Source organism: Parambassis ranga, chromosome 17 (assembly GCF_900634625.1).
Source record: "Parambassis ranga chromosome 17, fParRan2.1, whole genome shotgun sequence".
NCBI lineage: Eukaryota > Metazoa > Chordata > Actinopteri > Ambassidae > Parambassis > Parambassis ranga.
Window position 1 is genome coordinate 1,996,335 of NC_041037.1, and position 27,663 is coordinate 2,023,997.

Genomic DNA, 27,663 nt, shown 5'->3' on the forward strand with positions numbered 1-27,663 from the left:
TCATTTTATTCCCCATCATCACTATTAACACTATTATAATTCAAGATGGATGTTTCATTTTTTCAGGTTCATATCGTCACACTAATGCTGCTTCATCCAGCATTTCTACCAGTTCACACAGTGTGCCCCACTTCATCACCACTTCACAGTCACAGCACCCACCTCTGGTGTAGTCAAGTCCTTTTTATTGTCTGTTGTCTAGACTGAAAAATAAAATTTCATCTGTTAGTACCTCAAAACTCACATGAAAGAACAGAAAGGATGGCTTCTTCAATGCAGCCATCGAATGCACAGGAGCTGCACATCTGCTAATTAAATGATTTTAAACATCATAGTTAGCTTCTAGTAGGCTTAAAATAACACCAGCTCATCGTCAGCTAACCATCCTAACATGTACATACATATTTATATATTATATATATAGTGCTAACTTTATGTTGTGTAGGAAGTACACTTAGTGCTGCTGCTGCTGCTGCTGCAGGGTGTTGTTATGTTCGGGAAGTGTGTAAATGTCAGTGTTGAGAGGAACTTGTAAACTGTAGATAAAATTTGCAGCACCGGTTTTGCCTCTGCAGCTCAAACTCATCTTTATAAATAACCTGTGTGCAGGCATATTTGTGTGTATATGTGTATGCATCCTCTGACATTTATGTATTGTGTTACAGAGAAATAAGAAAAAGTTGTGACATAGTTACTTATCATTCTAAACCCCCCGTACAATAATCTGCTAGTTAAAGCTACATGATCCCCGCGTGCTGTGCCAACCAAGGCTTTCTGTCTCTGCAGTGTCTTTAGGCCTTGGCTGCACCAGCTTACCTTATTAAAGATCAAATCCTTATTGATCCTTAACCTACTGCTACAAGCTTTGATCAGCGTTGATCAGTAAACACATGTGGGTCATTATAGCACATCATCTCAATGGAAGTCGTTTCAGGTTTTTTGACAGAAACATTAGCAACCATCTATGGAAATGTAAAAAAAACAAGCCAAATAACATATGTAAGTTTTTACAGGCTTAGATAATGATGATCCCAGGAATCCAGAAACTGAGCTAAACTAGCAGATAAGTAAGCTTCATTTGAGGGGGGGGGCCCCAGTGTCAGACTTTGAAAACCCCTGAGTTAGAGGTGGTTCCACACTACCTTTCTGCTCTGAGATGAGTGGGTGATTCATGATCACACTAAAAATAAACCAAACACCATCAAGCGGGAAAAAACGTACACTTGTGATACAGCGGAAGGCACCGAAACGAGCCCAGTAAAGTTTCCGTCCTCTTTCTTTTCTTTTCTGTTCTTTTCTTTGTCTCTAAATAAATAATCCATCTGTTATTGTTGTTTGTTAAACAGTGTGTGCAGTAGCTGTTAGGTGACGGGCTCTCACCACATTCAGATGTAAATAGTAGCTGCAGTTACATCATGTTATTCTGTCATTTGATAAAAGTCCAACCAGTGTAAAACTAGCCCAGCAAACACCGTGACACAGTCACAGTCGTCCATGTTTGTTTTCAAACTGACAGTGTCTTGATCCCTTTTGATATGTTTCAGTGATTTGCTATTGACGACCTCCTGCCTTCTATGAAATACTCCCTTCTTTAACAGTTCACACATTGCTGATGCGAACACTGAGAGGAGCGTCTCTGGCCCGGCCTCGGTCCTCCCCTCGCTGCTCCCTGTAGCTCTGCTCCAGGCGAATCTTCTCCGGATCGGACACCTCAGGGACACTCCCGCCTCCGTTGCTCTGGTAGCCATGTTGGGGGCTTAAAGGTTTGAAGATGGGGGTGGTCTTCGTCTTGGCCACTTTATCGAAGAAGGCAAAGTCTGCCACGTATTTACCTGACGGGGAGAGAGAGACTACGGGGGGAAACTCGTAGCCCCAGAGGATCTCGTCTGGCAGGTAGGAGGTGCGGACCTGGCAGGTGGCGGAGGTTGGCTCCACTGTGGCGCTCATGATGACCAGCAGCTCAAAGTCAGCCAACTCTGGATCTGTCCAACCACCACCTGGTGAAGATCATGAATGGATGAGAACCGAAAGGATAAAGAGAGGAGAAGAGAAAAGAACCAACAAAAATACCTTAGTGCAGTGTCAATAGAAATGTTTTCTTTGCATCTAATGATGCATTTAGTGTATTATTTCAGAAACAAGGAGTTATCATGAATAGAACTCCTCTCAGCTCACAGCACACAACTACAAAGTCAAGTAAAATGTACATGTGCAATTCAACCATTTTTGCAACAGTTTGCTAAACACTTAGAAGGAACTGCTCAGGAGGAAGTCTGTAAAAAGGACTGCACAGGCATACATTTCTCATAAACCTTATTATAGACATCTAAGAATAACAGTTTTATTTTGTCATTGGAACACATTTAACTATTAAAGCTTAGTCCACAGCAGGCCCATACATGTGGAAACTAGGTCGGATCAGCAGACGTCTGTATGACTTGTGACACACCACAGGGCCTAGGAAATTGGTTGAGAAACGTGACAAAGTGGTCATCTACACGAGGTCAGCACTAGCAGTGAGGAACAGCTATCCCGAATGTAAACAAGGGTTTATCAAAATGGTGACAGCAAAATCAGGCTCTGCTGTGTGTTAAAACAAAGAAGGATCCAAAAAGAGGAAGCACGACATATTTATGTAGATGGGTTAATTGTGGAGTTCCACAGGGCTCTGTGCTCGGTCCGATCCTCTTTACTCTCTACATGCTTCTTCTTGGAAATTTTATTTAGAAGCATGACATAAATGTTTATTTATATGCAGATTCATAGCAACAAAGCAGTCATCGTCTCCCTCTACCTGCAGAGCTGCATGTTGACCTGTGGTCTGTACCTGTGACTTACAACGTGTTCATTTTTAAAAGACTTGCTGTTATATAAATAGACCTGTTAATTTACAGGCTAAAAACCAACCGCCAGTACCTAACTATGTTCGTCCTTGGTCATGTGTACTGCTTGTTTGTTCCTCTTCCTCTCTCTTTCATCTATCTCTGTAAAACATGCTGTACAGATAAAGTGTGGTCGGTGTTACGGACATGCTGTGGTAGTAGCCTCACTCACTGAAACACATTACACAGTAAAGTAACGATAAAACTATCGTGTCCAAGTCTTGTTAAAAGACTGGCTTTTACAGCTTTCTTCCCACCAGCAAATGTACCCTTGGCAGCCCAGGCCCGCAGGGGGCTGCTGTCATCGATGACATGGTAGAAGGTGAGGGGCAGGATGAGGAAGGGGCTGTCGCTGGAGGTGTCCACCTGAAAAGACACGTTTCTCTGATCCAAACGGACCGTCTCACCCTCTTTGGTCAGAGAGGTCTGGAGCAGCTTCCCAGTCACCTGAGGGAGAGGAAGAATCAGGAGGAGGAAGAGTTAGAGCAGAAGCTCTGACATCACTGTCACTTTTCTCGTCTTCATACCTGACAACCGAGGAGGAGACTCTTGCGCATGTTGGCCACTCTGATCATCAGACAGGGTCGGCCTTCGTGGGTCGACACCACGGCGTGCTGACTAAACTTCACTGTCTCACCTCGCTTCTTTGGCCGAGCAACCTGAGCAGGGACCAAGTCAAAAAGTTCAGGTTTCAGTCTGATAATCGCAGATAGCATTCACGTCTTTCACTAAACATGGGAACAGATGGATGCACACTGTAAGAAGTGGCACACAGGGACTAGTACAAAGAGGGAACTCACTTCTAAATGCTTCTGCAAACACTTGCATTACCTTGGCCAGGAAGGTACCAGTGATGAAGATCTCCATGAGCATGGTGATGACCAGCTGGACTATGAGGAGGATAATGGCTGCCGGACATTCCTCAGTGATGCAGCGAAAACCATAACCGATGGTGGTCTGGGACTCCAGAGAGAAGAGGAAGGCTCCGGTGAGGGTCTGCATCTGCATCACACAGGGTGTGTGGTTTGATGGAGGGTTGAACTCTGGAGGAGGGAAAGCTCAGTGAAGACAATGGGCCAGTGTAATATTTTGAGTAGTTGACATGTTTATCCACACAAACTCAACCTTTAGACTTGGTAGGAGCCGTTATTGCTTTCACGCCTATGCAGCTACAACACCAACTTTATCACACCTCCTCCTCAGCAATTTGGATTCAGTTACTTCTACATCAGTCAATGAATGCAAGGCTGCATGAAGGTTGAGGTGTGGCTGCAGGGCAGGCTCAGTGTTAGGAGTCTACCATCATGTCTCCTCTAGGTTTGGGTTTTAGTCATAGTTACTGAATGAGTCCAGTTTTTGCTCATTGTTTTCTTGAAGACCTTTCACTTCGCATCCCAGCAGCATCATCACTTCTAACTGTTGTGACTTTCACACAGACCCACCCACTGAGGTCCTCCACCACATATAAACCATGTTTCTCCACCAAACGGTTAGAACTGATGAAGCTGCTCGGAGGAGCTTCGACCTTTTGAATGAAAATGACCTGGATGAATCTTCATCAACATGCTGCTGATGTGTTTTGGTTTATTTTTGATGTGGAAGGGTTTGTACTACTGTAAATTCCTCCTGCTCTCTCACCCAGCAGGTCTCCATGCACCAGAGCCATCAGGTACCACAGCACCCCGAAGAGGAACCAGGTACCCGCGAAGGTGGCGGTGAACAGGAAGAACTTGTAACGCCACTGCATGTCCAGAAATGTCGTCCAGAGGTCACGCATGTAGAGGGCGCTGCGTCCGCTGACATACTCGATGCGCACATTGCTGCGTCCATCTTTGGACAGGACACGCCTCCTCTTCCTCAGAGTCCCGCCTCCACCGGATACGCCTCCACCGAGTAAGGGTTTTAGGACGTCTGTCTGGGTCTGGGAGTGGCAGACTTTGTGAGGAGAGGAGCTGCGGGAGGAGGGGGGTGTGGCGGATGTCATCTGGTTAAAGACAGAAAAGAAGTTCAATTAAACTGCAGTTTGCTTAAACTTCCCAAGCTCATTTGAGTTTTAGGCTTTTGGACACATTCAGATAAAAGCTGACGAACATTTTACATATCACACATCAGCAGTCACATCTGATAACACTCTGTGCAGACTTCCTGTAGAGGCTTTGATGATCTTCCATCAGGGGAACCCATCTCAACACGAGATGATAACTGACATCTTTGCCAATTAGAAATGAGAATTCATAATGAAATAACAACACCAGCAAAATATCAAGCTGTTACTTTAAATTACAAAGCAGAAGAAGAGGCCACACACACCAAGTGTTAGTGACTGATTCAGCGTATTTTTTAGGAACTGTACTGTGGGTTATCAGAGGAGACTTTATCATGCTCCTATAACGTGGCCCTGACTCACAGTCGGAACATCAGGGTGTCTCGTGTTGTGAGTTGTTGTTGTTTTCAATACCAGAACAGAAGTTCTGCACACATGAACTTCTCAGAATCAGTGAAAAACAAAATTGAATAAAAAAATACCTAAAATGCAAATAAGACATTTGTGGAAAACAGAACTAGCTGTGTGGACTCATGGTTGCATGACATGCGGTGTTTTTGTTTGCTTTAGAAATTTACTAAAACTTTCTGGCAAATCTTTGCCATCACGCCTGAGAGGAAATGACAAAATGAAAGAAACTAAGATCCTTTTTTCTAGGGAGAAGTTACAACATTCCTCCTATTACTTGTTTTACATTTCCTCATAGGTTTTAACACCATGTTGTGCCACACATGAAGCAATTACTGCTGTCACAATCACAACAAGTTGTTTTTATACTGATGGGTGGCAGTGGAAAAAAGAGGTTGACACCGGTGGCTCTGTGGCCTCAACCACACATGCACAAAATAAAACCGAAAAAAACAGTTCAGAGATTAAAAAAAAAAAAGGCGTCATGATACGATCACATGCTTTTAAGCTTCTGCATACACACCCAAAGAGTTGAGCTGCAGCTGCACCTAACAAGCATTTTAAAGAGATCTGAGGTAATCTGATACCTCCTGGGCTGAAAAAAAACAGTTAGAGACATATATACAAAGGTATTATCCTGTTTTAATGGAGGAAACCAAATGCAAATGTTAGCAAGCTGCAATATCCCCATGTGTGTTAAAGCAGGTTGTGTGTTTTACTGTGGTGGTGAATGGTGGCATGAATGTGCGCTCTTGTCCTCTCACACAGAGACGGTATCGTCCACATAATTTGACACGCTCACTTACGTTTAACAAATCATGCAGGCCGAAAGGAGAAGGTGGCTCACAGCAGGGGGAGATAAGGAGGAGGAGAGAAGAAAGGAAAGAAGAGCAGAATTAGGATGAAGATGCACCCCGGTAACCCGTCAGAGCGTCCACACAGAGGCTCACTTGTGAGCAGGAGGAGAGAGAGGAGAGACGTGAATGACTCAATTAAGGCGCAAATCTTTGTTTGAAACTCAGACGTTTATCTTGATACAGTTTAAAGTAAAAAGCTCAGAGTTGGTTTTAAGCAGAGAGGCCTTTAGTGGACAAAGAGTGAACTTCTGACTGGAAACTGGAGACGGCAGTAAGAGTTTGTTGGGTAAAGAGCCAGTTTGGCTTTCTGTGTGTTCGCCTCTTTCCCTCTGGGGTTTTTCAGGTCTCTCTCTCTCTCTCTCTCTGCGACTTTCTCACACATAACTAAAGGTGGCACCCATATGACCAAAAATAAGTGGACAGCCATTAACTATGCTCTGACTTTTCATCCAAGTTTAAAGAGCCTGGCTGCAGGTCTCAGGTGCTGATGTAACTGCAATTTGCTGCCACTGAGACAAATCCTGCCCTGACCAAAAGATTTTAGACATTTTAGACAGATAGCTGCATAAACACTGGTTATTTCCACTGCATTCAATATTTGTGTGTTTATTTCTCTGGGGTCACATGGGGAGAAATGAATCACCCTTTGAATCACTCTGTCCTCTGTTTGAGCTCAGCCTTTCAATTCACCCCAAAGCTGTTGGATGGGGTTAAAGTCAGAGCGTTGACAGTTAACACACTGAATATAAAAATATGCAAAACGGATAAAAAAAAACAGAGTTCAGCATCCCCGTAGTTGTATCTAAAGAGACACAGGCGTGTCCATATACTTTTGGCCATGGGTTGTAAATAAAAATAGCTCCTCTTCAATGCTGATGATGGATTACATAACTAATCAGCTTTAATTACATCACACGTTTGTGATTATGCAAGGGTGAGCCGCTAAAGCGTGTCATATTACAATGACACCATTGAAAACTTCACCCTTTTAACCTGCATCACCCTCTCAACCAATCCTGTCTCATCACACACACACACACACAACCCAGGAAAAAAAATGTACACACACAAATTCCACTACCGGTGTGTATCAGATAACTAATAGGATAAATGGGAGTAAATGGGAGAGGAAAGGAAAAAGGAAAATGTTTTAACCCACCTCTCCAGTAGGATGTATTCCATCTCCATGGCAACGCCACAGCTTGTACTACTGTACTGCCCTGCAGCCTGAGTCTAAAAAGTGAATCAGAACTTTTTCTTTTGTCAGACAAAGAAGTTCTGGATGTTTTCCTGATCTCTCCCTCTCCCCCTTTTTACTTTCCCCCTTTTCTCTCTCCTTCCTTCCTTCTCTCTCTCTCTCTCTCTCTCTCTCTCTGTGTACACAGGAATGCTTTGTTAAGAGCTGAGATAAAAGAAACAAAAGACGCCATTGACAAAAACGACTCTGTGTCCATCCGTGTGTGAGCGAGTGTGTGTGATTATGTGAGAGTGGGATTGCAATTACATGCGATTTTTTTTTGTCAGGGTGGGCGTACATGTGGTTATTTTGTATGCATGTATGTGTTATTAGGGAAAAAGAGTGCAAAATCATGTGTGTGTGTGTGTGTGGAACGGTGATGTTGTGGGGACATAAATCTGTGCACACAGTGGAATCACAGGGACAAAAAGCAAATGTAATGCATGGTTAGATTTCTAATTGGAAACTTGGTTTATGAGTCTAAAGTAAGGCCAGATATATATGAGGAGGTAAAAATAAAAGAATGAAATGTTGTGAAAAAAACATGCGTGTGTGTGTGTGTGAGAGGGAGAGATGAGGGGAAGGGAAAAGAAGAGAGGAAGAGAAAGAGATCTGTGACAAAAGGCCCTCGTTAGTATTCTGGAGTGAGGAGAAATCCCTCTCCATCTCTCCCCCCTCACTCCCCTCCACACACACATTTTCTTTCTCATCCTCAGTTTGTTTTGCTCTACCTTTCCATCTATTCATCAGCATTAAAAGAATCTCACAAGACACCGTGAAGAGCAAAACAGTAAACGATGGCAGATGAATCGTAAAGGCTGTGACATGGTGAGGATGGTGATAGTAAGGATTAAATACGTGCAACAGTTTGAATATTTTAACCATCAACAAGTGATTTATTAATTAAAACAGTAAACCATATTGAGAACTGATTTCCTGTTTTTTCTAGTGTCTTATTCTGGACATAATGTTTAATTCACAAGTTTCAAAACTGAGCGGACACGATGAACAAACATGATGTGTTAATAATAAATAAGATCTAACAGTGATGTAGGACCTCGGCCAGCTATTCTGTTTCTCCTTAAATCCGTCACTTCTGATTGATCCCCAATAAAACACTTAGTGGGAGCAAACCTTTGAATCACAGCACCAGACTCTGCAGGTGTCTCCACATCTGAGGACGCTGCTGCAAGTTAAAATGCTGATCATTAAGAAAACGATCAATATTGACTGTTTTATGGAGTTTTTGAGTGTTTTGGAGGATTTCATGTTGAAATCTATGAACAGCATCCCTCCACAGTTAGAGTCAGTTTTTTTTTAAGCAGAAAAATAATACATTAAATTAATGATGAAAATAAAATGCAAATCTAAATTCAAAATGCCTGGAAATAAATCATTATCCTTATCATATCATCGCTTGCTTAATGTTTTAATATTTGCCGTGCGCTCTGTTTGCTTACCTTCGCAGCGCTGACTGCCAATCTAATTGACCCGTGCGGAGAGGACTCAGGAGCCTGGAGCCTCAGCCTCTCGTCCACATGTCGTCTTTGTCATACGCATGCTCACGGGATGCAGGTGGTGTCTGTGATTCTGCAGGAGTGACTTCGCCTGCGTCCGGCCACACTGAGGAGAGAATGATGGGGACAATTATGGGCTCATCGGGCTCCTGTTTCTGACCCGAAGCCCGGTCTCACTGCCTGCAAATTCTTCCCAAAGTGACAGGACTTGGCTTTATAACAGGCCCCTCTCTCTCTCACTTTTTCCCCTCTGTGTGTGTGTGTGTCTGTCTCTCTCTCTCTCTCTCTCCCTCACTCCTGAATCTCTGCTGTGTCCCACTCCCATCTGTGTAATTGCTGTAATAATTGATCACCAACTCTCCACTGTCTCATTTTCAGAATCAAAACACCACAAAGGCCTAAAAATACATCATAAATACAGGCTTGATGTGTGCTTAAAGACCGAGGGTCAGGTTTTTGTTTTAATCGTGCATTTTGTGCTTTGTTGTTGCATCACTCCATCACATCCCAATAAATCCACTCTCACATGGAGAGATTCACATGTTTGGGGCCTCACATGCACATTCTGTACAAATTCACTCAGACACATGCACACATGGCAAAAAACAGCCCTAACAAACCACCTCCTGCAGCGTGCGCACACACACACACACACACACACACACTCTCTCTTTTAGGGGAAACCACAGAGCCCCCTATTCATAAGTCCTGTGCCCGGCGTTTGCTGTGTCCAAGAGCGTCTGTACGAAGCGTCCTGTTAAGCTCGGACACATAAAGAAGGACATCCGTGAGACGAATACAAGCCCTTATTCTGCCTCAGGAGAGGGTGACAAAGCATTATTTAATTGAAAGAGGGAGAGCTGAGGAGGACCATTGAAGGGATCCGGGTGTTCGCCTGGTGCAAGGTTCAGTGAGGCCTTCACTCTTTGTTGTATGTTTCACTTATTGCTATTTACAATAAGATGTTGCAGCTTTTCTTACAGGCACAAGTCAAACTCAGCTAAAGGAAGCATCCTTGAACCTGCAAGGGGTTTACTTTTCTGCACATCAAACCATCTGAAGCATTCAGCAGAGACAGACAGACTGTAGCTCATGTGGCCTCATCTTCTTATATACTGCAAAGGCTGCTGCTCGTTCTGCACCTGCATGAGAGGAAATCCTGTCCTGCTGTGGTTGGCTACACACAAAGACGAGCATTACACAAAGACAAATCATAAACTAAGGAAGCTGTTCAACGGAAACTGTCAACTGCATCTGGCTCTCTGAGGCCAGAGGCCACTAGAGTGCAGCTTTTTAGAGAACTGTCTCCAAATCTGATCAGCTCTCACTTTCACTGCGGCACGTCTGCTGTATGGGAACTACGGGGATCTCCAGTCAGAAGGTTCGGCACCCTGTGAGAGACGAGCACAAAAAAACACCGATAGTGGTACAGCCCACATCTGTCAAGAATTTCCAGTTTAAGTCTCAGTCCCATGACATCATCAGACTGTAGGGGGCTCCCGTCTCTGTCACACTGACAACTGATTTCCAACAATGACTCCTGGGACATACAGAGTCCTTGGTGTCACCCTGCCCTGTGTATTTCATGATCTTTTCACCGTTTGACTGGGACTGAGCATCAGAGAGGGCTGCAGAGTCCCCACGTCCAACAGCACACCCCTCAGAGCAGGTCTCTGAGCGTTTAAACTTTTTGTGTGTCAACCCAAGTTCCCTTTTCAAAGCAACAAAGCGGTCATGATGCAAACATCGTTTCATCTTCTGCTATTAAAATATTTTACGTGGCAAAAGCTCTGTACAATAAAGTTAGAATTGTCCTTCTGTACACACTTGCTGTTCTACTCAGTCAAACATACAGGTGCTTTGTGGTTGACAGATGACACATTTCTTCCTCATTTCTTGTAACCTCACACATTTGCCGTCATAAAGGGGAAACTGGAGGACGACAATAAACGCTGCATATTCCTTTTCCCTGCAGACCCCTCCCGCCTCTCACTGTCACCTATAGAACATTTTCATTCTGATTCTATTACATGTTTTTTTTAATCAATTTAACACATGCAGTGGTGGCTGCTGTGATCTGTGGGAGCAGGTGATGTTTTCAGGAGGAAGTTAATCAACCTCAGCGTGTTCTGAAGAATGTGGGGACGCATCTCATGAAGCATCAAGCTGCAGATCGTATGAGGTTTAACACTTCTTGTGTGCACCGGGCTGGAAAGGAAAGACTGAGGCTGTGACTGTGTGTGTATGCGTGTGCGTTTGTGTGTGTGCTGGGGGGTCAGTCAGTGCTTTTGGCTCATATTGTTGGCGGTGTTGGTGGACTAACCTCCGTTTCATTCATCCTTACAAACTCTTTTCTCTCTCGCTTTTTATCTCACTCTTTCTGTTCTGCATGGCAGTTGTTTCACTTCCTGCCGGAACTCTCTTTTCTGAAGCAACACACACACAAGAGGACAGGAGGTCACACAGAAAACTCAAGTCAGCAATGAAACGTTCAAGATTTTCTGTTTTCATTTACTCGGCCTGTTGTGCCATCCATTAGCATGTGACCACACATTAACAGTGCATGTAGTGTAGCTGTGATGCAGCTAAAATCTAATGTTTAAAAGAACGCACAGGTACAGATACCCACGTATAAATATGGCTCACTTCACCATCTCAACTTGTCTCTTCTTCTTCAAGTTCTTGTTTGGCCAGCAGGTGGCAGTAGATAACAACATTTCCTTTTTTAACAGTGGAAATCTCTGATCAGTGCTTCTGATGTGCTTGTTCTGTATACATGTCCTCACATTTAAGATGAACATATAGTGTAAAATCTAAGATAAGCCTCACATGCAGGTTGAGGACAGTGCGTGTTGTTGTTGTTGGTAAGATGTTAATTGAGGTGATGGTTCACTACGTGGGTGGTGCAGCGCAGTTACCTCACAGCATAAAGGTTGCAGTACAGGAGAGAATTTTAAGTGGCTGAACCGGCAGCTTTTTGCATTGGAGCTCCGCTCGGTGGAGACTGAGAGCATCATTCATCCGCTGAAAGATATAAATCCCACAGACACAAACAGAGAGCAGTAATCCTATAACAACCATCTTTTCTGATGGTTACACTAACGCCATGAACAACTGTGCTTTAAAAGACACGTGGTCTCCTTGGCGTCCATGCTGGAAAAGACGATGTCTTTCAGAGAGCGCTCAAGGTCAGAGAGGATCGGGGCGATTCTGGTCCACATGTGTTCGCGTGATACGGGTCTCTGTAAAAAGCACAGCAGAGCCCTGTGACTCCGTTGATCCTTCAGAATCTTCCAGAACAAACTCTGGAGGACAAAATCCACTGTTCAGTAAAAACCAAAACAACGACAGCTGCCTCATATTATGTCCTCTATTCACAGCTCTACAGTTATCACAGGCTACAGACATATATGCCCAAGTTAATTAGAATCCATCCAACATTTGTAGAGATATTTTCATTTTTGACAAAAGCCATGTTGCGAAGCTGTGATGCAGCTAAAATCTAATGTTTAAAAGAACGCACAGGTACAGATACCCATGTATAAATATGGCTCACTTCACCATCTCAACTTTTGTCTCTTCCTCCTCCTCTTCTTCTTCAAGTTCTTGTTTGGCCAGCAGGTGGCAGTAGATAACAATATTTCCTTTTTTAACAGTGGAAATCTCTGATCAGTGCTTCTGATGTGCTTGTTCTGTATACATGTCCTCACATTTAAGATGAACATATAGTGTAAAATCTAAGATAAGCCTCACATGCAGGTTGAGGACAGTGCGTGTTGTTGTTGTAGTTAAGATGTTAATTGAGGTGATGGTTCACTACGTGGGTGGTGCAGCGCAGTTACCTCACAGCATAAAGGTTGCAGGTTTAAAGTTTGGAGTTTCCACGTTCAGCCCATGCCTGCGAGGGTTTTTTTATTCAAAGGCACCAGCTTCCTCCCAAATTCCAAAGACTGATGGTGTAGTCAGCAGCTTCACTGTAGGACAAAGCAGGTTCACACAATGGATGGATGTACGGACAGATGGACAGATGGACGGGTGGATGGCGAAAAACAAATCCTCAACTGCTCAACTGAAAAAAGGAGCACATTCATGTGATTAGATGTGTGGTCATAATGGCAAATAAATGCATTATATATATATATATACAGAAATACATAATTACACTTTAAAGGTCCTTAGACACCTCGGGGACTGACAGACAGTTTTCATTTGCAAATGTTTTTCTTTCATATTGCGTTGATCTGTGTGTGGAGGGAAGCAGGTAAGAATTGGATTAGATCAGATTGTGTTAAAATCTCTGGTTGTACTCATACATGCATGTGTTCATTGGCAGATTGTTTTCATATCACATTGTTATTCCCCTTGAGAAAGCCTTAAATACTTTAAGAACTACGTCCAGGAGAGACAAGTGGACGTTGACTGACTGGTGGAGTGTACTAAAGACCAAGGGCCAAGTGACATTCTTTGCTCTGTTTAACCGGTTATGGGAAATATTTTGTATTTTTCAGAGGAAGGCGAGTTTCATGCTCCCAGGCATTACTAAGCACACAGTACAGGAGAGAATTTTAAGTGGCTGAACCGGCAGCTTTTTGCATTGGAGCTCCGCTCGGTTGAGACTGAGAGCATCATTCATCCGCTGAAAGATATAAATACCACAGACACAAACAGAGAGCAATAATCCTATAACAACCATCTTTTCTGATGGTTACACTAACGCCATGAACAACTGTGCTTTAAAAGACACTTGGACTCCTTGGCGTCCATGCTGGAAAAGATGATGTCTTTCAGAGAGTGTTTAAGGTCAGAGAGGCTCGGGGCGATTCTGGTCCACATGTGTTCGCGTGATACGGGTCTCTGTAAAAAGCACAGCAGAGCCCTGTGACTCCGTTGATCCTTCAGAATCTTCCAGAACAAACTCTGGAGGATAAATCCACTGTTCAGTAAAAACCAAAACAACGACAGCTGCCTCATATTATGTCCTCTATTCACAGCTCTACAGTTATCACAGGCTACAGACATATATGCCCAAGTTAATTAGAATCCATCCAACATTTGTAGAGATATTTTCATTTTTGACAAAAGCCATGTGTATATAGAGGTTGATCATTTATCTACCATTCAGCCATGAGGCTACATAGTTAAGTCACATTATACTGTAAGCACGCCTGTGGACACAGTGTAACACTGAGTGAGGAGTGAGGGCAGCAGATCTTTGGTTCTGGATGAAGGCCCGATGACTGTGTGAATACAAATCAGCTGTTACATAACAGCGTGTAACCAGAACACACACAACACTGGCTGCTCTGTGCAGGTGCATATAAATAACACACAAACTACATGCTCTCACGTTCAAAAATGCTTGTACGCTTACACACACACTGTCAGTGAATGTGTACCTGCAGGGTGAGCAGGTACTGCAGGAGTTTCGTGCTGCCTGAACCTCATAATTACATTTCACTATAAACACAAGCAGGCGCAAGTACTGTTAATGTCTGGTATGTTCCGCTCCACACACACACACACACTTATGAAGACAGTCTACTGTAGGGTATAACTGTAGGCTGCATAAATGATGTGCCATGTAAAATATAAAGTAGTATTAACTAAAATTACTAACAAATGAGTCTACAATATGGTAAAAAGTATTAATTGATTATTTTATTACCAATAAATTAAATAAAAAAACTAAGACATTAGTCGATCAAATATCAGGCTATTGATCTAAACGGCATGACCGGTTTTGTTGCCTTCAGGGCGATTGCATCAGCACCAAAAGCAACACGACCACGTTGTGCAGTCTGATGCTGCATTCAAGTGCTGTCGGAATTTCTTTAACATATGTCCTATAATAAAGGTTTTCATGGTTTCAGGAGCTAAAACAGAATGAATCATTTGCATTTATTTTGTGTCGTAAACCAGTGTTTTAACGTGGGGCGATGTCAAAAACTTAAGGTTAAAATATGCTTTTTAAAATTTAATGAACTCATCTCGCTCCTTCAAATACATTATTAGAGGAAATACTTCCGTGTTTCTGAATTAAAAAACACCACGTGACACATCACAGCAGTAAGAATATCCATGAATACATTAATAAGACATATATTAAACTATCCCCATATTAATTTTTGTATTTAAACGTGTTTATTAAGTTTTAAAGTGATTTTATTTTAGATTAATAACCGCCTTCTTCTAATTTCGTATATTTCCGACATTTTTCCTTTGATCATGAACGCAGCACAGGTTGCTGGGGCTACCGCACATCATAAGAAGCGACCTCTAGCAACGCCTGCGTCTCGACCAATCAGAGCCTCTGGTGGGTGTGACGTGCTAAGCGTACCGCAGCGTTTGGGGGCGTGGATTTATAACCGGTCCCTCAGGAAACGCGAATAAACGCGGACGGACTGAACCTAACGCGGATCGACCTCCTGACTCCACCACATTCCAGCATGTTCTCCATGTCCGAGAGCGTCTCTGGGTGAGTAACTACTGATGATCCGTGTGCGGTTGAAACTGCGTCTAAATGTTATATGAGAGGTTTGGAATCCGGCGTAAATTAGCGCTGATGTCCGCCGTGTTGACAGCGGGTCTCCATGTGGACGCTGTGTCACAGTGATGCAGCAGACACACACACACACACACACACACACACACACACACACACACACACACACACGATGATTAAACACACGTTAATTAAAGATGTCTGAAGCGCTGTCGTCGTGCCACGTTCCTGAAGGCGGCGTTTTATTCTCTCTGGCGCTAAAGAGACAAGTTCTCTTCCTCAGTAACGCGCGAAACGTCCCACGATCAGACGGAAAAAAAACCCCCGCACGCTCTCCGGCTCCTCGTCACACAAACCCCGCTATGACCCAGCAGCGGCACAGGATGGTGATTCACTCAGAGGAATCCTCCATTCTGCCGCGGGGCGCCTCATTTTACCCACATGTGGCACAAAGTGAGTGAATGACGCACATCTGGCAGGAGCGCCCCTGTGTGTGTGTGTGTGTGTGTGTGTGTGTGTTCAGAGTGCCCATCGCCAACATGCAGGGTGATTAGTGACAGATCGCACGTAGCACTTTGGAAAAGGGAGGAATGAAATGAAGCTAAACACAACCTTAAAATCCATCTACATAAGACATGAATGTTCCTCACACTGATGATCCATGTTGTTGTTTATTTTTTTAATTTAATGATGGGCGGTAAATTATTGCGTTTTTTTCTTTTATTTGGCTGAGATCCCCTATAGGGATTATTATTTTTAATTTTTTCCCCCCTAACATCGCCTTTTTGGGCCTTAACATGCCCCAAAACTTACCAAACTTGGTAGAAAAATTAATTCGGCTGAAAAATTGTTGTTTCTATAGCGCCCTCTAACGTGTAGCCCCTTTGTTTTAGCTTGGTACGTTGCCATGTCTACAGTCCACTGACGTCATCAAAGGAGACGAGACAAAAAAAAACGCATTCCAAAACTCTTTCAAAAGTGTTAGGGTGTGGCGGGGGCGTGGCCCCAAAGTTGACCATTCGCCATTACAAAGAAACACTGTATTGTCTGAACAGATATATATGATAATAGGACGATACCGTCACAGCGCCACCTACTGGCAGCAGGAAATTTCTGTTGTAAACATGTGTTTGTTGTACGTCTCTGGAAATGAGAGGACAGGAGACAGCGATGGCCCCACGGATCGCAGGGTGTGCGAGGGCCCGTACACCATCTTCTTATTTCGTATTTTTCCGACATTTTTCCTTTGATACCAAACGCAGCACTGGGTGCTGGGGCTACCGGCACATCATCAGCAGCGAACTCTAGCAACGCCTGCGTCTCGACCAATCAGAGCCTCTGGTGAGTGTGACGTACTAGGAGTACCGCAGCGTTCGGGGGCGTGAATTTATAACCGTTTCCTCAGGAAACGCGAATAAACGCGGACAAAGATACAACAGCTCGTTCAATCTTCATCCCATTGTACATATAATTGTACATATCCTTTTGTGTCCCAAACCATATATTTCACGTTATTATATTATTTCTTTATGCACCATCCGGTGTCATCCCTGGAGGTCATTAAGTGTAAATACCGCAGGTCAGACGTGAAGGTCGGTGTCGCTCCTCACAGGCACAGGAATGTAAAAGTGTGTCGGTCTGTGACGTTCTCATGCTTCATCACCTTAAGACAACCCACTGTTTGCACAATAACACCACACACACACACACACACACACACACACCAGGACGTGATGTGTGTTTATGCAAATATTACTCAGAGGCAGGAAAGAAGCTCGTTTCCCCTCCCTGAATATACAGGCGGCACCAGCCTCCCACATTCCATGTGCCAAATCAGATTTACATGGTTATTTCCGGATAGATGGATGCAGCATGACTGTACATGTAAAGTATGCCCGCCACTCACCTCTGGGATAAACTGCAGGCCGTGATGTGTATGTGAACGCTTCTTTTTCTCCCCTCTGACTTTCTCAGCGAGAGCTATGATGAATGCCGCATCACGGCTGACTGGCTGCTGTCCCACACTCGGGTGCGACCGACTGTGGGCATCGTCTGCGGGTCGGGTCTGGGGGGGCTGGCTGAGATGATCAAAGACCCACAAGCCTTTGAATACAGTGACATCCCCAACTTCCCCCGGAGCACAGGTATGCAGAGTCTGCAGCAGAAAACACAGGTGTTAACGTGTGTTTGTGCCTTTAGTTACATGCTGTGTGTGTCTGTGTGTGTGTGACTTGCAGTGCACGGTCATGCTGGCCGGCTGGTGTTTGGGACACTGAAAGGGAAGCCGTGTGTCTGCATGCAGGGCAGGTTCCACCTGTACGAGGGTTACGCCATCCAGAAGGTGAGCAGTGATGAAAATATCCCAGCATCCCATGTTTAAAGGATCTTTCTCTCAAATAACAAAATGATTTTGGAGGTAAGGCTATATGACCAAAAGTAAATGGACACCATGTGCAGGTTTAGTATCCAGCTGCTGTTTCCAAATATCATCATGCAGCTTCCTGTTTCAACAAAGCTCAAAGAAGACCTGGACAGGGTGACCACATGTCCACATACTTTTGTCCATATTGTCCTCATTTTGGCCACGTGCTGATGCCAATACAGATTATATACCCATGGAACTGAGCTGAATTATTGTATCAAAATGACCAATGATGCTGAGCTGCCATCAGTTTCTCACACTGCATTTGCATTTGCAAATGTCATCAGCTGTCCTGGATGCACAGTTTTAAACAGGACAGAAAGTAACTCCCATGAAGACTGCGTGCAAAGAGCGTCACCAACAGGAACATCTGTTGTGTTCCTTTCATGACCTGCACACCCCTTTTGAACTTTATGTTGATCATGTGCTGCAAGCTAGTCGAATATCACGTGCCAAATCTGAATTGGTGTCATTTCACTTTATAATCTGTAAATGGTGCTGTAGCACAGTATTAATAAACAACTGCGTTCTCATTATTGTGTCTTCCAGATCACCTTGCCCATCCGTGTCTTCAAGCTGATGGGTGTCGAGACGATCATCCTGACCAATGCAGCCGGAGGCCTCAACCAGGACTACAAAGTGGGGGACGTCATGATCCTCAAGGACCACATCAACATGCCGGGGTTCGCCGGGAACAATCCTCTAGTTGGACTCAACGATGAGAGGTAGGTGGAGGGCCATATGGCTATATATATATATATAGCCATGTACTCATTAGGTCGGCTCTAAAAATCATTAACGTGTTCTCAGTAAAAAAGGCCTCGCTCCAGGTCTCCATGGCAACACTTCAATATTCTGTTAAAATGATCATTGATTACTCTTTGAGTTATAGTGACAGGCATGGCCGCGGCTACCACTCGGATCAATATCTTTGATCAATGCAGAGGTCAGAATGAGCTGATCCAAGGATTTTAGATGTCCTGTCTGCACAAAAAGGACAAAGACAGGGGGCCAGCTTTCAGTAAATATTCATCAGTTTTGATAAATCTTATTATTGTACAATATTGGAAGTCTAACCCCTTTATATTCTGGACATATTTTACTTTTTTTCAATCTTAAAATCCTCAGATGTCCGGTCATACTGAGCTGTTCTCTGTATGTTATATAAACTGAGAGGGGAAGAGAGCCTTTCAATAGGTCATTGTTCCTGATGACGCTGGCTGTGACCGTAACAATGGGTACAGTCATTGCATATTCAATACTTCATCATAGCAAGTTCACCTTTTGGACCTCTGCAGTCCTGGCTACAGGCATGGTAACAGGAGGACCAGATATCAGCTGCACCGTCACTTTAAATGACTCGTTTCAGGTTCATCCTGGGCATTTTTCCGCCTCCTACTCGAGTGCTGCAGCAACAATAACCATCTGATGTCTGTGTACAAACACGCCTTTTGTTTCAGGCCGGTAGGGAATGCATGACTGGTAGCTGCAGAGCTGTGTGTAATCGAGGGAGACGTGCCTTTGTTGATGTTTAGTCAGTGCTGTGATGACATCACAGAAGCTGCTTTAACCAGAACTGATGTGTTCTCACGGGGACATGGAGAAATCTCAGAAACTTTGTGTGTTGCTTAATGAGCTTTGAGTGGGACTCCAGTGTTGTGTAAATGCCTACTGTTGGTTGAACTTGACTCCTCCTCCTCCTCCTCCTCCTCCTCCTCCTCCTCCTCCTCCTCCTCCTCCTCCTCCTCCTCCCTTCAGGTTTGGGGTCCGGTTCCCCTGCATGTCAGACGCTTATGACCGTGAGCTGCGGCAGCTGGCGCACGACGTGGCGACAGAGCTGGGCTACAACGGCTTCCTGCAGGAGGGGGTGTACTGTGTCGTGGGAGGTCCCTCCTTTGAAACCATCGCCGAGTGTCGCATGCTGCACAGGCTGGGCGCTGATGCTGTCGGTGAGTTTCTAAACATGTTCCAAACACATGCACAAAGGTCAAATTTCAAATTCAATCCTGAAACAATCAGGTCTGAAATAGGCACATGGAAATGCCAACCAAAGGCTCGACAAAGTTCTTGTAGATTCCTGTCAAAGACTCAGGTTAAAAATCATGAAGGTGTTTCCTCCCGTCACTCTGCACCTTCCCTTAAATTGTCTGGCACCAGAGGAAGCACACCTCACACTTTGGAAATCGCTGGTCTAAACCATTGACAGTAAACACTATGGACAGAGCTTCCGTGACGTCACCCGTTTGTTTCTGAAGAGCCGCTTTGAGGCTCGGTGGGAGGTTCCGGGGCGTGATGACCGCCGCCATGTTGGCATTGTCAAGTCCGCCAAAACTCCAAATATGGACAAAGAGGCGGGGCATGAGCGGGGTTTAGGGGGGCGGGCAATCATGGAAGCAGGAAACTCACGCTGTGATACGTCAACTGTCTGTCACTCAAGCAGCAACGCCCATAATTAGGCGTAATTTTAAGTCCGAATACAATTGAAACGAGTGAGTTGTAAAAAAATTCACCCCCCCCCCCCCTACAATTGACACTAGAAGAGAACCTATCATCTGAGACCAGAGTGGTTTTTTGTACCAGGCTGTAAACATGTTCTTTTCTGCTGTGAAGTCGGCCATTTTAACATGGGAGTCTATGGGAAATTACTCGCTTTTGGAGCCAGCCCCTAGTGGTTGCGGCGTGAATTACAAGTTTTGACACTTCCGCATGGGCTTCAACTTTGAGCCCCGAAGGTTGCCGCTTAGTCTAAACCCAAACATGTCTGTGCTATCCAACACTGTTAGGTTTGTACAGTATTCCTGCTTCTTCCTGCGGGCAGGAAGAAGCAGACCAGCTCCAAAGACAGGCTGTGAGGCCGCCGGAGGACTTCCAGCTCAGAACATTTACACAAACATTTCATTATTCTCTGTATGGCAACATTCAACATCTCCTACAGGTCATGGAGACACAAGTACTGCAGTTCCGAAATAGGAAGTATTCATCAGGTTAATCATTCGAGAGCTTGAAGCGGGGCAGCTGGACTTCTTCAAACGGCCTTTGTTCCTGTTTGGATGGTGAAAGAGAGACACGCACAGGAAAAGACTCAGCAGTTCCTCAAGGAGGACACTAACGTTAAGGACAATAACGTCCACACTTTAAATAGAGAGGACAGGTGGTATCAAAATCAGAGAGGAGTCAAGGAAGCATCAGCTGGAAAAAACCTTCCCTTAACAGAGGCGGTGGACTCCGACTTCATCTCTCTACCACATACAATGCAGAGCTTCCATCAACTCACGTGTGTCCAGCAAGAACAAGGAGATGTTAACCTGTCCCACCACCTCAGCTACCCTGCAGTCTCACAGTCGTTAGTCAATCATTAGACACACCTGAGCTGCCAAAAAAGAATCAAAGAACAGAGGGAAGTAACGGGGCCCTCACAGATCCAGCCACTACAAAGCTGCAGCGACGCCTCACTTCAAGCTTCTGAATGAAAATGACCTGGATGACTGAGAACCAGACGTCTCTAATGATCACGCTGTGATCTGCAGAGACGCCAACATGTGAACTAAGCAGCCATCTTACCTCTTCTGTCTCCTCTGTAGGGATGAGCACGGTGCACGAGGTGATCATCGCCCGCCACTGCGGCATGCGCTGTTTCGCCATGTCTCTGATCAGCAACCAGGCGGTGATGGACTACGACAGCCAGCAGAAAGCCAACCACGAGGAGGTCCTGGAGACGGGCAGGCAGAGGGCGGAGCAGCTGGAGAAGCTGGTGTCCACCATGGTGGCTCGGCTGGAGAACAACAACAACAACTCCTTCTGAAGCCGATCGCTGCCGTTTAAAAACGCTAAAAAAGTAGTTTTATCTGCTGGTTTCTACTTGATGAACTAGTTTAATAGTAAAAAAAAAAAAAAAACATCTACTGACTGTTACTTCTGATCCTGGAAATTACATCACTTTTTTTACTTCACTTCTTTACCTCTTTAGAGTTGCACAGATAAATTATATTTTAACAGCCAAATGCCTGCTGTGTGCAGCACTGTGTCCATCTGACTAATGTTTCAATGAAACAGCACCCTAACTTATAATTAACGTATTTATTGTTTTAGTTCGTTCACATTCCCGCCCAGTTATGAATATGTTAACATTTCAAACGGGACCAACCTGATACTGCATGTCTTCATGAAGTAATAATTGTAATTTGTTGCAGTTTAAACGACGTTTACAAATATTCTAAAATATTTATTCTGAATGTATTTAAGTAGTGTTTTTATTTGTCTTAATTAATATGTATAGTGCACTAAGGAGGTTTGGTGCCAGAACATGTAGATGTGATGTCTTATCTCTGTGTCTCTAACAGACTGGGTGTTTGGCGGTCTGTGCTTTTAGAATAAACAGTGGTTCTGCTTTTACAATAAATAAATGTGTGTTTTTGTGAGTTAACATCTGCAGCTCGGGGATCAGTGTGTGCGTGTCTCCTCCTGGGATGTTTTTTCATCTGGCTAGGACGAGAGAGACAACAGAAGGCCAACAGCAGAGGGCAAGATGGGACTTACAATAATATCCAGTGTTGTTTTTATATGAGGATATGTAGTTATATTATAAGAAATACTTACCGGTACTTGAATGGGACCAGACAGAAGTTAATATCATATGATGCTCATAAATTCAACATTTTTTCTGACATTTTCTTTGCTTGGTCAGATCAGACACTAAAAGGAGCAAGAAATGTGAAGTTTAACCTATAAAACTTAAAGCAATTTGTGTGTCGTCATACGAAGCAGGAACCTGCAGAGTCAATCCACTACTCCACCAGCAAAGGTGATGCAAACGCAGCACACATCACTAAGATCCTAACGTGTGGACCACATTAAAAATGGGTCCAGCTGAATGGCAACTGGCTGGATTTCTGGGCAACACCTCCGGTGTCTGAACTCACCATCACGAGTGCCCGGTTGGCTGTTTTTTTTTTTTTTTTGGCTTAAAAGCGGGCCCTCCGACCTCTTGTCAAACTTCTGCTTCCCCCGTTTCAACCATCAGCCAACGCACAAGCTGAGGTCTTATTCAGCAGACAGTCAAACATGTTGGTTGTTGGATTATTTCCACACTGGACACAAGCAGCGGTTGCTTCTCAGAATACACTCTCCACCTGGGAAACACTGCAGCATCTTTCTGTCATGGAAGACTAAATGCTACATTGACTCATTAACTCAGCATTAGCATGCTAACTTCAGCAAATATACTGTATCTCCCACATACTATGAACACATCCTAGCCAAACATTACAGGTGTTATTTTTTCCACATTCTGTCGTCAGTCTGGGAAAGTTTAAACTTTTTCATTCAGTAAGATGCCAACAAGATGTCTACAACCTACAATCTGTTCGGCTTCCACCTTATCAGCCATGTTTATCCTCCTTTTTTTATAGCTATCAGGCTCTCCCTCACGCTCACATGCCTCACACGCCTAGTCTCCACTCGGCCTGTTCCCACTTTCTTACCCAAAATATATCCGCCGCTACTCCTCCTACACAGCATTTTCCATGACGCTCAGTCACTGCTGTTTGTAGCCATACAAGGTCGTGAGAATTTTAGGAGCTGTCTGTTTGCCTGCAGCAAAAAAGAGAAGGTCCAGGTGTCTGCACGAAAAGTACTGATTCACTGCAGTGTGTGGACACTGAGCAAGGCTGCATGCTGTGCTACTGAACACACACATAGACCTTTGCAGACCCCAAATTTAGTTTGCAAGGGAAAATCTTTTAACTGCAGCAAAGCTATGCAAACAAACAAAAGTCACCATTTCGGTGTATACACACACAGAACAACATGCACACTAACGTTCTAAATACACAGACCTAAAGCTGGCAGGTCAGTGAAGTGGTACAGCGTCCTAAGTGGACATGTTGTGATGGATGCTGTGTGATGTCACTGGTACAACTGAGTACATGTCTGTAGTTTACGTTTGTTGTCAGAAACCTGAAACTGAAGCCAGTGGCTGCAGTGGAGGTTATTTGGATCATTATGTGAGGACTAAGGATGTCTGCAAGAAAAGCTGTGATAAATAAGGAGCCGGTGATGAATTATGTTACAGGCTTAACACCCAGACTCTGGGTCTGACTCTACATGTGATATTCTGCAAAGTACAGCAGGTAGAATAATGCAGTGAGACGCTGTAGAGCTGGTAAAAGCTGCTGTCGGCTGCCAAGCCCGTTCAATTTACAGCTACTCTTTTCTTTGAATAAATAGGAACTTCCTGTTTCTGGTGAGCAGCAGTGTAGAGTCACAGTGAGGGGATTTTAAGGGTGAGGTGTGCTGCCCTCTGCTGTCATCTTATAAACAGACCAAATACATGCTGTAATTAGCAGTCAGACAGATCGACAGGGAATTAATCACATAATAAACGATTTCTGATTAAAGTAGGCCAGAATTACATTCCAAAAAGGTAAACGTCCTACTTTCTCTCAGTTGTGGATAACTGGTAATAGTGCATCTTTGCTTCTTTGACATTTAATGGATCAAACAAATAAAAAAAAATAAAAATAAATTGCAGCCTTATTTTTGGGGAGGAAGTGAACACTAACACCCTGACATGTAGTTTGAAGCACACAGTGAGTGTGACATCCACAAATAGACCCACTTCTGAGAATGATGCAGCCTCTAAAGTAGTGTATTCTCACATAATGTGTCATCTGAAAATAACAAGTGTGAATGTTCAACTGCTGGTTTCAACAATCCTCTTTTAATGTAAAGAACAACAAAGGATGGGAGGAGAGTTTTCATGGAAACTGCAACACAGAGCAGGAGATGCTAAAACATGAACCTGAGAGGTGCTTCTGATCGGGAAATAAAAAAATCACTTGTCACTGTTAAAGAGGAGAGCAGCGGAGGACTGATGAGCATCTTGTGCTTCTGCAGAGATGAAGAAGAGCTCCAGAAATAAATCAAATGGGTGGAGTTCTGTATGAATGCAGAGGGCTTTGTTCGATGATGTGAAGACCTTCTTTTTTGGATTTCTAGCTTTCGGACTGTCTCTCAAATACTGGCTTTTTGTAAATGAGGGTGAAGTTCAGTTTCACATTTTGATAGTTTAAAGATAAAAAAAGGAGCCTAAAATCCATCCAGATGGATTTTGCATAGTAAAATATGCATTTATATACAAAGTCTGTCAGTAATGCTTCAAAGTTAAAAACTCCAACCACAAAAAGCTGCCGTTGGCTTTTGGTTTCTCGTCCCTTCGCCTCAGCCTGGCGCAGGCCTCAGCTGTACGTGTGAACGATTCTGTGCCGTTTCAAGTGGTGCATCAGGATGAAGGTTTTGCCGCACTGCGAGCAGCTGTACGGCCGCTCCCCGCTGTGTGTGCGCTGGTGGACCCTCAGGCTGCTCTGCTGTGTGAACCTCTTCCCGCACTGTCCGCAGCCGTATGGCTTCTCCCCCGTGTGCGTCCGGTGGTGAATGCTGAGGTGTGACGAACACTGGAAGCCTTTCCCGCACACCGTGCACCAGAACGCCCGCTTTCTCTTGTGGCTCTGCTGGTGCAGCTTGAACTGGTGCAGGCGGGCGAACGTCTTTCCGCACTGCGAGCACGCGTAGCCCCGGGCCATGCCGGAGAACGGTTTGTGGGGGTGGAAGCTGCTCGGCGTGAAAGTATTGTTGTGAGAGTGAGTTACAACCGGTCTGTCTCCAGAGACGGCGTCCCTCTCGGGGTCTTCCTCCGGCTGCCTCAGTTGAGCAGCATGCGAGGCATTTCTCTGCGGGTAAACCTGCTCCTTCTGCTTGTCTGGCTGCTGCAGAGCTGACTGAAAACTGGATGACTGTGGAACGTCCTTCTGATACTCGCTGTTGTAAACCCCATTGCACACTCTCTGAGAGGACGACTGCTGAGCAGTCTTAGAAACCTCATGTGCATCTGCATGTTCTGGGAATGTGTTGGAATACTCCTCTACTACACTGGAGAAGTCAGGAAAACCAGCATCGATGTCGTTACCTTCAATTATGGATGACCAGAGCTGATTCTCTCTTTCATCCAGGGAGAAGTCAGCAGTAAGCTGAGTCTGCTTCCCCACGCTGTGCTGACATCCGTCCTGCCTGTACGCCAGGCGGCCCTCCTCCTTCTCCGTCTTGACCGTGAAGTGAAGGCTGCTGATGTCCACTGCATGCTCAGTGTATGAGTCGGTGAACTCTGAAGGCTTCTGTGTGGCTGAATGGGTTAACTGGTGGTCCTCTTCAAACTGCTGGTTGTCTGGAGCGTGAGCAGCGTTGGGGTATTGTACAGCAGAACCTGCAAATGACAGGTGTTAGAAGAATGTGTGGAAAGAAGTGAAGACTTCAGCACAAAATCCAGTTCTTTCACTGACCAATGGGTCCGGCCGAGTCACTGATCCACAGAGCTTCTTCTGGACTCTCTTCTTTTATTGTGAAGGACATAGCAGCATCTTCGATCTCAGGAAACTAAAGACGGAATGATTTATTATATGATTTATTATCGGTCAGCTGTGTGTAGCTTTTATACTGAAAACAGCGTCTTGTGCTAATATACAAACATTTTATGAAGCCCAGTTTATTAGAATCATTTTCCATGCTAGCATCAATGCTAAGCTGTTTGCTGACTTGGCCTTTATTGAGGATTTTACTCGTGTTTATACACATTTCAGAGAATTGTGTACCCTGGTGGTCTGGGGACCTGAAGCAGCTGCTTACTTTGTTCGGCCTGTAATCCAGCCTCGACTCATAGTCATAGTAGAGTCATAGTATTGACATAAATCAGGGTTTCTGATGTGTTAAAATTAAAAAACACACACCTTGGTGTCTCCAGCCGGATGCCGACAGTTAGTCCTATCAGTTCCCCGGTCCATGTAGTTTGCTGTAGGCAAAAAAAACACAAAATTCGTTTTTTAAAAAACAATTTGAAATATGATTTATTGAAATAAGGAAATGCCTCCGTTTGTAAGCAATATCTAATCATTTATATAAGCTGTAAAGCCCTCATATAAATCCGAATTCTACACATTTGCTGTTGTTTCTTTGAATAATGAGTCGTTCTGTTTTCCACATCAATATGTCTTAATGAAGTCGAACCCGAAGGGCGCAGATGAGCGTCTTACCGAAGCCACATCCACGCTGCAGCTGTGCGTTTTTGTTCTCCATCAGCAGCAGCTTCCTCTTCAGCATCTCGTTCTCGCTTTGCTTTCGAGATATTTCAAGATGCAAAAACGCACATTTGTCATCGACTAGTTTGGATATTTCTGCCACTGCTGCCTTCACCAGAACCTCCATTATGGACGATAACTGTGTTTGAAAGGGAATGCACGTAGCCATGTTAATTCTTACAAACTACAATGCGAGAAAAATTAAAATATAAATAAAAGGCTCGTTCTTGCAGTAGGGTTATAAAAAAAACACGCCAAAAAGGAGCGACGCAGTAGAAATTTTTACATCTCTGTGTTTGTAGCTGCTAGCTGGAAGCTTTCTTCCGTGTGGCGGAGGGATTTACCGTAAAGGCACAAATAGACACGCAGCGAAATAAGAGCAACACGGAAGTGACTTTACCGTTCCACCGACACATAAATAAACATACAGGTGAGTGACTCATGTTTAGTTATATTAATTTATTTGGGTAATTTTCGCATTGTTTATTTATCCTTACATGTTTATCATATTTAATTTAATTTAATAAATTATGTGTTACCTCTTTTTGGTGAAACCTGTCTGTGCACTACTTCTCTCATTTCCTGTGACAGGATAACAGCAGCATGGCCGTCACCTCAATGCATTTCACCTTGGATTCAAGACAAAATGAAGAAATACTAATGAACATA

At 44.2% G+C, this 27,663-nt stretch overlaps 3 protein-coding genes across 6 annotated transcripts; 1 reads left to right on the forward strand and 2 right to left on the reverse strand.

Moving 5' to 3' along the window:
- Positions 1-16: 16 nt before the first annotated feature.
- Positions 17-9,120, reverse strand: LOC114449556 (potassium inwardly rectifying channel subfamily J member 10). Of its 4 annotated transcripts, none has more exons than XM_028427315.1 (6): positions 8,889-9,120; positions 4,521-4,866; positions 3,714-3,925; positions 3,410-3,541; positions 3,152-3,329; positions 17-1,997 (listed from the first exon to the last, which is right to left on the reverse strand). In XM_028427315.1, the coding sequence occupies exons 2-6, from the start codon at positions 4,864-4,866 to the stop codon at positions 1,600-1,602; spliced, it is 1,266 nt and encodes a 421-aa protein (XP_028283116.1). In that variant the 5' UTR covers positions 8,889-9,120; the 3' UTR covers positions 17-1,599. The 4 variants fall into 4 exon arrangements, with proteins under 4 accessions (XP_028283116.1, XP_028283112.1, XP_028283114.1 ...); XM_028427311.1 differs by having other exon boundaries at positions 3,140-3,329; XM_028427313.1 differs by lacking the exon at positions 8,889-9,120 and adding an exon at positions 7,351-7,487 and having other exon boundaries at positions 3,140-3,329; positions 4,521-4,834.
- Positions 9,121-15,322: 6,202 nt separating this feature from the next.
- pnp5b (purine nucleoside phosphorylase 5b) lies at positions 15,323-22,259 on the forward strand. The gene is made up of 6 exons (XM_028428368.1): positions 15,323-15,420; positions 17,422-17,591; positions 17,685-17,788; positions 18,419-18,594; positions 19,628-19,818; positions 21,451-22,259. The coding sequence occupies exons 1-6, from the start codon at positions 15,392-15,394 to the stop codon at positions 21,669-21,671; spliced, it is 891 nt and encodes a 296-aa protein (XP_028284169.1). The 5' UTR covers positions 15,323-15,391; the 3' UTR covers positions 21,672-22,259.
- Positions 22,260-24,568: 2,309 nt separating this feature from the next.
- Positions 24,569-27,313, reverse strand: LOC114449967 (zinc finger protein 135-like). Its single transcript, XM_028427852.1, has 4 exons — positions 26,950-27,313; positions 26,647-26,708; positions 26,203-26,296; positions 24,569-26,126 (listed from the first exon to the last, which is right to left on the reverse strand). Exons 1-4 carry the CDS (start codon positions 27,161-27,163, stop codon positions 25,105-25,107), a joined length of 1,392 nt encoding a protein of 463 aa, XP_028283653.1. The 5' UTR covers positions 27,164-27,313; the 3' UTR covers positions 24,569-25,104.
- Between the last annotated feature and the right edge of the window lie 350 nt (positions 27,314-27,663).

What these genes read in the sequence shown, in the direction of transcription:
- LOC114449556 (XM_028427311.1), bottom strand. Translation starts at nt 4,866, where the DNA reads ATGACATCCGCCACACCCCCCTCCTCCCGCAGCTCCTCTCCTCACAAA. An exon ending in CTGGTACCTTCCTGGCCAAG is followed by an intron (nt 3,542 to 3,713) that starts GTAATGCAAGTG and finishes GTCCCTGCTCAG; the next exon opens with GTTGCTCGGCCAAAGAAGCG. An exon ending in TGCCAAGGGTACATTTGCTG is followed by an intron (nt 1,998 to 3,139) that starts GTGGGAAGAAAG and finishes GATCTTCACCAG; the next exon opens with GTGGTGGTTGGACAGATCCA.
- pnp5b (XM_028428368.1), top strand. Translation starts at nt 15,392, where the DNA reads ATGTTCTCCATGTCCGAGAGCGTCTCTGG. An exon ending in GTTGGACTCAACGATGAGAG is followed by an intron (nt 18,595 to 19,627) that starts GTAGGTGGAGGG and finishes TCCTCCCTTCAG; the next exon opens with GTTTGGGGTCCGGTTCCCCT. An exon ending in GCTGGGCGCTGATGCTGTCG is followed by an intron (nt 19,819 to 21,450) that starts GTGAGTTTCTAA and finishes TCTCCTCTGTAG; the next exon opens with GGATGAGCACGGTGCACGAG.
- LOC114449967 (XM_028427852.1), bottom strand. Translation starts at nt 27,163, where the DNA reads ATGGCTACGTGCATTCCCTTTCAAACACAGTTATCGTCCATAATGGAG. An exon ending in GCAGCGTGGATGTGGCTTCG is followed by an intron (nt 26,709 to 26,949) that starts GTAAGACGCTCA and finishes TTTTGCCTACAG; the next exon opens with CAAACTACATGGACCGGGGA. An exon ending in TGACTCGGCCGGACCCATTG is followed by an intron (nt 26,127 to 26,202) that starts GTCAGTGAAAGA and finishes TGTCATTTGCAG; the next exon opens with GTTCTGCTGTACAATACCCC.